The sequence below is a fragment of the Neofelis nebulosa genome, chromosome 2, assembly GCF_028018385.1.
Source record: "Neofelis nebulosa isolate mNeoNeb1 chromosome 2, mNeoNeb1.pri, whole genome shotgun sequence".
Lineage (NCBI taxonomy): Eukaryota > Metazoa > Chordata > Mammalia > Carnivora > Felidae > Neofelis > Neofelis nebulosa.
In genome coordinates this window covers 43,944,035-43,956,982 of record NC_080783.1, presented here as the reverse complement: position 1 = coordinate 43,956,982, position 12,948 = coordinate 43,944,035, and the positions used below count along the sequence as shown (strand labels likewise).

Here is a 12,948-nt window from a genome sequence, read left to right as displayed (position 1 = left end):
AATTTTTTCATTTTTGCCTCTCTGGTTTTCTACATTTAGTTTTGTATTAAAAAGCAACTAGAAGTTATTATGCGGGGCGCCTGGGTGGCTCGGTTGGGTGAATGTCCGACTTCGGCTTAGGTCATGATCTCACAGTGAGTGAATTCGAGTTCCGCATTGGGCTCGCTGCTGTGGACGCAGAACCCTTTTGGGATCCTCTGTTCCCCTCACTCTGCCCCTCCCCAGGCTCAAAAATAAAGTTTTTTTTTAAGTTATTATGCAAAAGATAATATATATATAAATGCTTTGTAACTAGAAGAGCACCTTAAAAAGTAAGATTTTATTTTATGTGTTATCTCTCCTGGAGTAAAGACCTAACCACTTTTTTGGTATGTTCCTTGTCCTTTCCACATGACCTGTTTTGAGAGATAGACATCTCTAAGTTAAGGTCTCTTACAGCTTTATTTATTAGCAAACATTGTCCATTATTGAAAATTTCTTAAGAATAGGAAATGAACCTATGTGAAAAGAGTATTAGTTATAAGGATGCATAATACATAACTCCTCCTTACATTTTATTTATTTATCAGTCTCACACTGGAGGGATTCAGTGAAAAAGAAATGTACCCTTCAATACCACAGACCAAACAAAAACAAAATTAAAAACAAAAGCCAGCATACATTTGTATATGCAGATATCTATTAACCTAAATTTTATCTTTTAGAAATTAGACCCTTTGAAGCTCACTTAGTGGTACCCCAACATTCGGGTGAGGTCCTTTCTAAGTGCTAATCATGAGTATCATGCATCTGGCAAGAAAAGCAGTACAGTCTTTGGGAATCTAAGAACTATACAAAGAATTAGAAAGAAAGCAGGAAGAGAACTCTAGGTTAAGAGGAAGTGGTATGAACAAGAAACAGCAGGTTGAGGCTGGGTCAGAAGCTTTCTAGACATGCCAAGGCAAACTCTGTGCAACCGCCAGACCCAGGAACATCCTACCTGCCCACAAGCTACTCTAAAAATGAAAGCACCTTCGGCCAGACATGTTGTTGCTGGATATCATTTCTTGGGGACATTTAAAAAATGAAACCAGGAATTCCTATCCATTACAAGACCAATTATGTCTGTTATTATTTCCAAAATATATTGACCAATTGCTGTATATACTCAGGTACTATCTCACCATTTTTGAGAACTTGGACTTCTGAGTTAAGTTACTGTGGTCTTTCTAACATTTTTAATTCTTCAATAATGGCATGTTTTATTTCTCAATGTGGCCGTTAATCTCACATAAGAAATGCCAGAAACCAAAATATATTTAATTATAAGGCCTATTCTTTTTTTTTTTTTTAGATATTTTTTAAAGTTTTTATTTATTTTTGAGACAGAGAGAGACAGAGCATGAGCAGGGGAGGGGCAGAGAGAGAGGGAGACACAGAATCTGAAGCAAGCTCCAGGCTCTGAGCTGTTAGCACAGAGCCTGACGCGGGGCTTGAACTCACAGACTGTGAGATCATGACCTGAGCTGAAGTCGGATGCTTAACCGACTAAGCCACCCAGGCACCCCATATAAGGCCTATTCTTAAGGATGTGTCTGATTTGGGAGGGGGAGTAGCTTGTGTAATTTTACTGTTGAACTCACCAAATGTCGAAATTCTACTGAGAGACTCCCGTTAGAAGATTCTTCAATGGACATGGCTTTGACATGAGTTCCACAAAGAACAAATCTTCGATTGCTAGACAGAAAACCTTAGCTATTTACATGGTCTCAGGTAAAATACATTTATGGGACCATCAAAAAATATATAAAATAAATGTCTTACCTTAGAGTTGAAACGTTCCTGTAAAACCAAGAAGATTCCTTAAAATGAGCTATTTTATGGATCTAGTAAAAACTTTCTTTGATACTTTAGAGAGTAGTATAATATAGTCATAAATTTTCATTTCAAGACTTTATAGTAAAATTTTTTAAAGAAATCTTCATTGGAGTTCTATTAAATGTTTGAACTTCAAAGTCAAATATTTGAAGTACATTGATATGTAATGTTAGAGAAATATATTTAAAAGTTTGAAATAATTCTATAGAATGAGGGAAGTTCTTTTTACAAAGTCTCACATTTTCATGTTTCAAAATGAAATTAGAAACTTACTTGTCAATGGATGCTTTCACCTTTACCTGATAGTTCAGTTCTGGCAATTTTATTAGTAGTCTGGAAAGACACATAAATAAGAATCAGAGCCAAAAATTAAAAGTACTAAGAGCCTTTTTATATTTAAATATATAAATATATTTATGTCCTATACACATAAATTGAATTTAGGTTATCTTCAGTTATATGTTATGTGATTCGTGGTTGAATCACTATATTGTACATCTGAAACTAATATAACACTGTAGGTTAACTATACTGGAATTAAAATAAAGTAAAAATAAATAAAAATAAAAATGTACAATTCCTCTTTAGTTTGTCATGTTACTAATATTGACACCAGCCATTTCCTATCGTATTGACAAACATTTGTGAAGTACTTCCATATTGCTTTAGTTGATATATGTTGGATAATACATTGGCTAGGTCAGAAAAATAGCTATATATTTTGGCTAAAGCTCAAATTTGGGTTAAGTGTATAAATATAAGAAAAACATTCCAGTGTATCAATATGGCTCCATTTTATTCTCATATCATAAAAAAATTGTAAGCTTGGTAAAACTAAAATGTTTTGATGATAACTGTTTTATGGCAAAAAGTCTGAGAAAGACCAGGCCTCTGGGATCTGAAAAATTCCAATTCAAATGTATTTGCAATCTTTAAGTACACTATGTAAGTCCCAGCTAAAATGTTCATAACTTAAAAAGATTTAATTCCAAACAAGTGATTAAAGATCAGAGTAAGAATTCCTTTAATTTCTTCTTCTGGTGTCAGATCCTTTATTCTTTTGCTTTTCCCAATCGTTTGAGTCATAACCTCTAATATACCCTCTCTGTGGGTTCAGTCGATTTCAGAGATATTAATCCAATCACTCACTCACTCATCCCAATCATGCACTCATCCCAAAACTCATTCATTCACTCAGCATGTATTGAGCTCCTCATGTATGGCCAGGACAGCCCTAGAAGTGTGGACGTAGCTACACATAAAGGGAAGAGGTCCAGCTAAATATAATAGATGGAATATGGAAAATGGAAATAAGCAACTGATTGGCATTAGAGAAATATAATCATAGATGATAGACAGCTCAAACAAAAGTGTGGGTAGAATGTGACAAAGGCTCCTTAAAAATCCTGCATGAAGCACAGGTTTGGTGTTAGGGTTTGGAATATGATAAGTATGTAGTTGTTAGTAGTGAAGGGTGAGGAGGTCATATGAAATAGGGCAGCAAGTTTTCCCTCTCTGCCTTCCTATCATACTTCAGGAAGGATCTGATCCACTGTGAGATGCTGATGACTAAAGGGAATCCCATGTCACTGCTCCTTTTGAAATAGGAGGCTGGAATTCTTTGGGAGGGAGGGGTTTTAGGGAAAAAGTTTGAATATTAGTAAAGGATCATCTATCAAGACAGTGAAGAACAGGGTACAGAGAAGGATAGGGAACCAACAGTCAGGTGGAAGAGGAAAGCAGGAACGTTGCTTTCAAATCAGGGACTAATGGTCTAGGCTCCTGGCAATCAGTTCAAACAACATGTAAGGTGATGCCCATTCAGGGAGCTTCTTCCACTCTGAACTCTTGGCTGAGAACATTCCCTAATCATCTCCCTTTTTGTCCCAGAGAGCATCTTAGACTTACCATTTCATCTCTGGGGGTATCTCAAGGAAAAGTAGGATGTCCACCACCCCTCTATCCCATTTCCCTTTAGTGTTACTGTCTTCTGGGTTATAGAAATATAGGGATGAGGAATGAATGAACAGCTTTTGAAAATCATGAACTTTTGAAAGGGAACCTGGCCTCGGCCTTTTGTTCTTGGTTCTTAAGTCTTACTATGAAATTCACACAAAGGAAATGATTAAGAATTTCAAGTCAGGTATTTAAAATGCAAACTGAAGAAAAATGCCTTCCCTTTAAAAATGGAGTTCTGAAGTGATGGATGTTAACTACACTTATTGTAGTAATCATTTTGCAACTTATGTAAGACAAGTCGTTACACTGTACATCTTCAACTTCTATAGCGTATGTCAGTTACATCTCAATAGATTTGAAATGAATAAAATAAAATAAAATAAAATAAAATAAAAATAAAGTTCCAATAGTGATGTGTGATCAGGGACCCTATTATGGGGCCTTAAATCACTATCTACCATGGCATCATTACCTCTCATATGGTAGTCAGAGGTGACTTAGTGATTAGGAATTTAAAGCTTGGCGGCCTTGCAGATTGATGCATGATGAAAATGTTTGGAAGTTTGAGTTCAAATTCCTTATTTTAAGTGTCACTAGGGAAAATGATACGTCTTGGTTTCTCATGCTAATGGAAAGGATCAAATGCACAGACAAAGCAGCAATAACACAAAAGTCATATGTCTTTAAATCAGGTACATGGTAAGGATATATTGAAAATTACAGCATTATGAGTTTTTGTGGAAAATCCTATAAGCTAGCTGCTGGGCAATCACAGGGGAAGAACATACCATCATATTTCATGGGTAAGATATTCAAAGCCTTTCATATTCTGTCCCCAATTTACTCAAGTCTACCTCTCCCTATTTCACATGCTTACAAAACAGACCCAGAAAGTCATTATTTCTGTTGTCTCGCTCTCCCACAATCCCACTCTCCTTCCTGTCTCTGCTCTTCCTGCAAGGTCCTTCCTTATAAGGACCACAAGGCTTTGCTAGCCTCTGCCAAGTCAGCCTTTTCAGCCATTAATCCCATGATGCCCGGCGTTGGGATTCCATACTGTCATGATAATACCCGTCAAGCCTTCATCATTATTGTCATATTCTTTACAAGCAGGGCCCTCATATTAACATTTCTGAGGGTATCTACCAAAGCTCAGTGCTGGGCATGCAGGAAGTGCTTAATAAAGAAGAGTTGAATGAAAGGCACTATGAGAGAAATGAGTTGTAATTAACGCAGTGGCTGAGGCTCCACAAACAAATGAACCGAGAGAGCACATTCTGCCTACCTTAGCTTTACAGTGAACTGAATGAGAGTTTTAAGTACCATCGGTCTCTGAGGGTGGGTTGGCATGCATGGCTGTCGTTCAACCACAAATGAGCTAGATTAAAAGGAAATAAAGCACGTCTTGAAAACATTGAAAATATTGACAGGCTGAAAACCACAGAGAAACAGGATGCTGTCCTCTTAAAAGATCCAAATTTTCTACACTTAGAAGACATTCAAATGTCCATTAAGTTCAAATCTTTCCAAAGATTTCTCATAAATAGTTACCAGGAGATGGAAAAAATGCCTAAAGACTGTCCCTAAATAACAATGGTAAATAATTCTTAATTGTTACACTTGAGTCAAGAATAAAAGTCTATTTTTATCATACTAAACATAAAGGAAAAGTTAATTTCATGCCATCTTTGAACTGGATATTAGAATTTCCGGATATTAGGATTTTTTTTTAGATGAGCTAATACACATAAACATGGTCTCCACCCTTCATTTCTTGGATATATACTTAAGAAGAAATCATTGAAATCTTGTTTTCTAAAATGTGAAAAATGAACTTCAGCTGGATGATGTGCTTGGCTCATGGAAAATTGAGTCAGCTCTTGGGAGAAGTGTTGAATAAATAGTGAGGAGCAGAAAGGCTTCTGGAACTCTCTGTAGCTTTATTCCCTTTACCCTGAGGCTCACTGTTTAACACTTGCCTACCCCCGCCCCCCCATCACCTTAACACTAAAACCCCAGCCAGGGTGTCCTTACAACCCCACAAGACTGAGGCTTCCATGAGGCATTTAAATGGATAATACTTTACTTACTTCTTAAAAAGGTTGTAGATCAAGAAGGTGACTCTTTCTAGCAGATGGGCTCTTTGCATGGGGATGGGATCCCCTTCATATGTCATTTTAGTCGACTGCTCCTCTAATTTCTCCAATTGTCTTCTGAGTTGGAACAGACTTTCTGCCAACAGTGTAAAGCTATTGAACAGCAAATGAAAATCAGCAGATAGTTTTCCCATTTAACAAGCTACCGTTTTAACTATTAAACACACCAGCAAATAATAAATTATTAAATAATTTTTCAATTAATACAATCATTTACTTAATTCCATTACAAGTTACTGACAGTTCTGTATGTTTATTTCCCAAATTAGTTTTTCCTCTAAGATGTATGATGCATGGGAAACGTTTTCAACGTTTTCTCATTTTTACCTATAGTTATAGACATCATTTACAAAATTTTGTCAACATCTGAAACCAAATCCCTTTTAATTTTTTTGTTTACAAGTCTGTTAAACATATATATGTTAAGGATATGGTACTCACTAACGGGTAGGGAAAGAGCAAATTTAAAACTTTAAAAATATATGATATGAAGAGTGTTATGCAAAAGAATACTAAAGAAAAAAGACAGTATGAAATGAACTGCCTTCCCCACTCCAGTATGTATTTTTCAAATCCTAAGTATTAGCCAAAAATTATCAGTGTATCTGTCTGGAGAAGGTACATGCTTAGGGTTTTACTCACTATGTGGCGATCTCACCTCAGAAATGGAGGTGGGCTCTTGGGCCTGAAGTTTAAGAAAGAGAGAGGCTGAAATGGATACTGAAGGGACTGTCCACTCCCAAGGAGGCAGGATATCTGGACAGACTTGCTAAGTCTTTCTGGCCCTGACAGCAGCTCTTTCTACTTAGAAGTTTATTCCCCACTTAGTGCTATGAAAAGATCTGTCAACCCCCCACAGAATTTGGTGTAAGCACGCTTATCTGCTAAATTCTTGATGGCTTCCTTTGTTGTTTATCTTGTTTTCAAAACAAGGGATTACAGTGAGGTCAGGGAATTAAAGCATCTCCCCAAGGAAAATCAGTATGTTTTAAAAAGAGCCCAATTCCTTACTCTTCTTGACAAGCGGGACTGGCAGGGTGCAAGTGGCCCCAGTTATGCCATATCTCCCTTGTATTGCTCTGTACCCTTTGAAAGCAATTTTAGATTTCAACTGAACATTTTCCTTCTTTTTCATTATTTTTTCTAAGTGCTCATTCGATCAGATAATTTTATTTGGCACTGATGAAGAAGAAAGCCCTATCCACATTTTTTTTTTTCGAATACAAAGGATATCTGTATATGATAGCCTATGTGTATACAGTAGGGGATGCCCTGTTGTATTAGCCGTTTGAGATATTTCATTTAAATACAAAAATAAATCACTTTGTTGAACACACAAAACTAACGTTGAACCCTGACTTCTTAAGATACACATTTAAAAACTAAGATATCTTTTTTTAAGCTTTTGAAGTTAGTGCTTCTTATGTCCTTATAGAAAGCTATATTTATTGCAGGTTTCAAAAATTCACTTGAGTCTTTTAAGATTAATATATTAGATGAGAAAAAGTAAGCATTTCTGATGCATTCTATAGACTTCTATAGATGCTTTGTTTTTGCCCCAAAGGAATAAAATTAAAAACACAAAGGGGCGCCTGGGTGGCTCAGTCGGTTAAGCATCCAACTTTGGCTCAGGTCATGATCTTGAGGTCTGTCAGTTCAAGCCCCGCGTCGGGCTCTGTGCTGACAGCTCCGAGCCTGGAGCCTGCTTCAGATTCTGTGTCTCCCTCTCTCTCTCTGCCTCTCCCCTGCTTGCATTCTGTCTGTCTGTCTCTCTCTCAAAAATAAATAAACATTAAAAAAAAAACACATACACATCTCTGGCTGAGCTACACTGAAGCTTTGTACTTCCTGTGGTTTTCACTAGAAACTAAAGTCAATTCGTTTTACCAGTTTTGAAGCTGGTCGAGCCCATTGTGGAGCGGTCCTCCAATGCAGGCGATCTGCTGGCGCCTCTTCCAGTCCTGCAGCTCTTCCATCAGCATGCTGTTCATTAACAAGTCCGTTTCATTGACTATTTGTGTCATTTTACTGAGGGCTTCCTAAAAACAAAGGTGACTACTGAAAAGATTTTCAGGAGACACAACCAAAGTCACTTATAATTCAACCTGTAAAACAATTTGTCTGACCTGGAAGATAGAGGCTTGGTTACAATTCTCACTACATACTTTATGGAATCCTACCTTATAGTTATCATAGCACTGCCTTTTCAAACTATTAAATTATCACAAATAACATCACAAAGAAAGAAGCATGACCACAGTTAGCCATCTCATAATGTAGTATCATTTAGTGTAAATATATTGAGTTTGTACCTCCTGTGACAATATTGAATCTTCTAGTCATACAGCCATTTCTCCATTATTTAAAAAGACACAGATTAAATTTATATTCTTATAAATATGTTTATTCATTTATTTTTAAATGCAATGACTAAAATTGGAGTCTTTCTGTATTAGTTTTTATTAGGACTTTATCTGAATTTAGGAAGAAGTATAGCTTTCAAAGGCTTAAGGATTAGAAGTTGTGAATTCCTATCCTGGTTCTGTGACAAGCTATGTGAATTTGGATAAACCACTTAATTTGCTGGAACTTTATATTTTGATCTATACAATCAGTCGAATGGACAGAATTATTTCCAAGGTTCCTTCTGTCCTTAAAATCTTATTTCTGAAGTAGAATAAGATAGCATGCATAAAACATATAGTATAGATTCATTATGCATAAAAGCATTAAGCTTATCTTGGATTAAATACTTGCATGCTTAAAATCTGATATCTAACTGTTAAAGTTTATAATTTAGGGTGAAAATAAATTTTACATTTATCTGTGCTCACACAAATTCCTGCACAAAAAACGAAGCCAAACTTTTAGAAATAAACTCTTGACTTATCAGTAACAGCTCAGATTTCAATGCATTTATTTTCAAGGAGAGATAGAAAGTTGAAATAGAAATGTTTCCCTTTTTAAAAAAATATTTCATTTTGTCAGAAAGGAGTTCTTCCTCTCCATGAAAGGAGGTTAGATTGAATACGCTCAGTTGTCAATGAACTATCCTGAAATCTAAGAAATTACTTAGCATGAGGTCATTTTTCAGAGTAGAAACTGGAACATTGATTTTTCTATTAAAATTTTAGTAGTCATCAAATAATATTTTAATTATACATGTGTAGGAGAACCCACATCAGCATATTAAGTACAGAAACTAAGACAGTCATGTCTGAAATAGTGGCAAATAAAAATCGGGTAAAACATTCACCTTGAAATTAATGGTAGCTACAGTAAATGTACAGCATAAGCAAGATAAATTAACTCGCAAGAGGTCCAACTTTGTGAACTTAGCAAGAGAAGCATGGCAAACAGCATGGCACTTTTTCTAGAAACACTGCCATCTATTCATTCAGCTTAAATAGAACTGAAGGAATCCAAGAGCTTGATTCTTTTCAGTAGATTCAAATACAGGAAAAGGAGAAAAACGGGCAAAAGGCCAAATTAAAGTTCTTCACTAACCTTTCTCTTGAAGTCGAGACTGTTAAGCATTTCTTGCAGAGTCAAAACTTCCTGATTCATTAGGGCATGGTTCTTGTCCCCCTGATCTGTGAAGGAAAAGAGATGAGATGTGGAGTCCACTCCAAGGCAAAGGTCTCTGTCCTGAAAGCTACACCTGCTGCAATTCCCATCCTTAAGTCTTAAGATACAGAAGCCTAATGCGACTGTTAGAGAGGAGCATGAAAGTAAGTCCCTATCTGCTCATTTGCCAGGAAGGATCACCACCAAGTAAGCCAGTGAGCTCTCTAGCATACAGACCTTGACGGAAGACCATTCTTCACACCATGTTCCTTTTTGGGGCAGAGAGAGAGGTAAAAAAGTTTTTGAAATGTATTCCTTTTTAAGATACCTCTACATTGATAGTAACCCTAGCTGGTTGGCGTAAGTAGGAAAGGGGCCTGTCTTTGTGCCCATTAATCATATTTGACTCCTCCTGATGCCTTTACCCATCTGCCTCACTCTACTTGATACCCAGGAATTATGGAAAACTGCCTGAAGAGTTGCAGTTTTACCTACTTAGTCTCATGAACTAATAACGATGAAGTCCTTTGCTTTCCTTTTTGTCCTTTGCAGAATGGGCTTGCCTCACAGTAAAACTAGAAGCAGGAGAGAGTTACAAATTAAGAAAAATCTCTGACTGAAAAAAACCTGAGATGGTTTGTCCTCTTAAATGGGAGATGTGCAATAAACGTTGTATTATTTAACTTGAACATTAAACTTTATTGGTATAGAGCAAGTGGTTATTTATAGTAACTGCTCTTGTCGGTGAAAAGTGAAGGGTGGAAATGCCAATCTGACCTGTGTGATTGTGAAAAAGAGGCCCCAAAACAACGTGGGGCCCAATTTCTCTACAAAATAGCACTGACCTCCAGGAAATCATTCTTGGTTGTATTCACAAATTCGCTAACTCCTAGATCCCACATGTAGCAAAATCTTGCTTCTACAGCATTTTATTAACTCAAAATTCATTAGCTAATACTTTTCAGTCTTCACCAGCAAGATATAACTTGTGTTCATGTGTCTTTCATTTCACTTAAAACATTTCATTTCACCGGGTTCATGGGTGGCTCAGTTCAGCTAAGTGTCTGACTTTCCAGCTCAGGTCATGATCTTGTGCTTCATGAGTTTGAACCCTGCATTGGGCTCTGCGCTGACAGCTTGGAGACTGGAACCTGCTTCGAATTTTGTGTCTCCCTCCCTCTCTGCCCTTCCCCTGCCCGCGCTTTCTCTCTCTCTCTTTCTCTCAAAAATAAATAAACATTAAAAAAAACCATTTCATTTCACTTATGATCAACAAAATGAATACTTGTTGATTCAAGTGATAGAATGATCAATTTGATTCTTCGTAATGCTCGTGAAGCACTGATAATATCAATATAACTCTAATTGTAATATGCTAAGATCAAAGCAATTCTATCGTTTAATGTATTTTGTTACATTCTACTTCTTTTTTAACAACTTTTTTTTTTTAATTAAGTGGGCTTCATGCCCAACCTGGGGCTTGAACTCATGACTCTGACATCAATAGTCACATGCTCTACCTATTGAGCCACCCAGATGCCTCTACATTCTACTGCTTAAATTGGTGACTCACATATGAGATTTGGGATGAGACTGCATTCAATGGGCTGGAATGCTTGATTAAATTTGTATTTCTAAACCTTTTTAGGATCATGGACCCCTTTGATAATCTGATGAAATGCATGTTTGTGCCATTTTTTTCTGAAGGGAAAAATTATACATATAAGCAACTATGACTATTTTAAACATGAGCTCATAGGAGCCAACACATCCTGAAGATGCCAGGAGAACACGTCACTTGTCACCTATGCCAAACAAGATTCCTATCCGAATATCTTTGCTTTTAAATCTTAGGTGACAGTTAAGCATTTGGTCACAGTCATCCATAGTTCCTTCCAGAAGTTTTAAGCTAACATCTCAGTAGTTAAAAATGCTTCAGTAAATAAAAGATTTCTATCCGATTTGTTTTGAAAAATTATTTGAAAATAATTTCAGAATTACAAAAGAGTTGCGACAATAGTACAATTTCCATCTGTTCTTTATCCAGCTCCCTCTAATATCTTACATAAGTGTAGTACAATTACCAAAGCCTGCAAATTGTTTGGTACATCCGATTAGCTAATCTAGACCTAATTGGAATTTCCTCAGTTGTCCCACTAATGGCAGCACGCTTCGAATGATCAATCCGTTGTTACTTGTAAATTTTAGACCTTACAAATATTCTCATTCTTTCATTGCTTTTTTCCCTTTCCATTTTTTAAAAAACATCTAATTGTAAACAAACTCGGTGTTTAATCACAGAGATAATCAAATAATTGCAGTGTTCTTACGTTCTGACATTCATACAAGTATTGAAATTATGTCTTTGAAGATTTTTTATGATACAGGGAAATATTTAAATTAAAACTTCAGTTTAAAATGCAATACACAAAACTGTGTATTATTATTACTTTTGCAAATAAATAGATATGTATGTATTTGAATATATAGGGAAAAGGCTGGAAGGAAATATACTAACATTTTGACAGTGTTTATCTATAGATGGTGGAATTTTGTATGATCTTTAATTTTTTAATGCTTTTGTCTACTTCCCAAATTTCCCACAGTGAATCACATTTCTACTTACAATTAAAAACAATTTTTTTTTTAAAGGAGGCTCTACACCCTAGGTGGAGTTTGAACTCATGACCCTGAGATCAAGAGCCTCATGCTCTATTCACTCAGCCAGGCAGGCACCCTATATTTCTACTTACAACTTAAGAAATTATATTTAAAACATTCATTTAGGGATGATATTAGTAATTTCCTGATAATGCTAGGAACTATTATTACTTTTCTTAGTTGTGGTAATGATATTTTGATTCTGATTTCTCTTGAGCTGTATAATTTACTTTGAATTGGTTGGTATACACACACACACACACACACACACACACACTCACACACAGAGAAAGAGAAAGAGGGAAAAGGAGGAAGCAAAATACTCTCCTGCACTCTCTCTTCAAAACAAAAACAAAAGCACTTCACTCAGGGAAGTAGATCAATTTATCAATTTTGTCAGTAAAGAAGAAGTCCTAGTCATGTTGTCTTTATGTCCCTAGGTCGAACTATAGACAAAATAAAAACTTACCCATTGTCTGAATTGTTTTATACCTGTAGTCAAATTCATCTTGCAGGTCTTCTAAATATTTGGTGTCTTGTTCTGTCATCTTTTTACAAAAGAAAACATAGTCTGTTGTTACATGTAAGCACATCAGGGAAATATCATCAGTATTTCAAAATACACTATTTGGGGCTTCAGTCATGTATGTCCTAGACGAAGTGTGTACATTCTACATTTCTAAAGAGCTAATTCCCATGAAGTTTGAATAGCACTGGAAGAACCAGACAAAATGTTCTCTTCATTTTT

At 36.1% G+C, this 12,948-nt stretch overlaps 1 protein-coding gene across 13 annotated transcripts in view; it reads right to left on the bottom strand.

Moving 5' to 3' along the window:
* STAT4 (signal transducer and activator of transcription 4) overlaps nt 1-12,948 on the bottom strand; it is a 114,031-nt gene that overhangs the window by 22,073 nt on the left and 79,010 nt on the right. For all 13 annotated transcript variants that reach the window (XM_058710975.1, XM_058710994.1, XM_058710984.1 and 10 more), the window contains 8 exons: nt 12,670-12,748; nt 9,480-9,565; nt 7,860-8,011; nt 5,907-6,065; nt 5,102-5,194; nt 2,131-2,190; nt 1,804-1,821; nt 1,623-1,716 (listed from right to left, as the gene is read on the bottom strand). In XM_058710975.1, the coding sequence (XP_058566958.1) occupies nt 1,623-1,716; nt 1,804-1,821; nt 2,131-2,190; nt 5,102-5,194; nt 5,907-6,065; nt 7,860-8,011; nt 9,480-9,565; nt 12,670-12,748 (741 nt within the window). The remainder of the gene's footprint in view (nt 1-1,622; nt 1,717-1,803; nt 1,822-2,130; nt 2,191-5,101; nt 5,195-5,906; nt 6,066-7,859; nt 8,012-9,479; nt 9,566-12,669; nt 12,749-12,948) is intronic.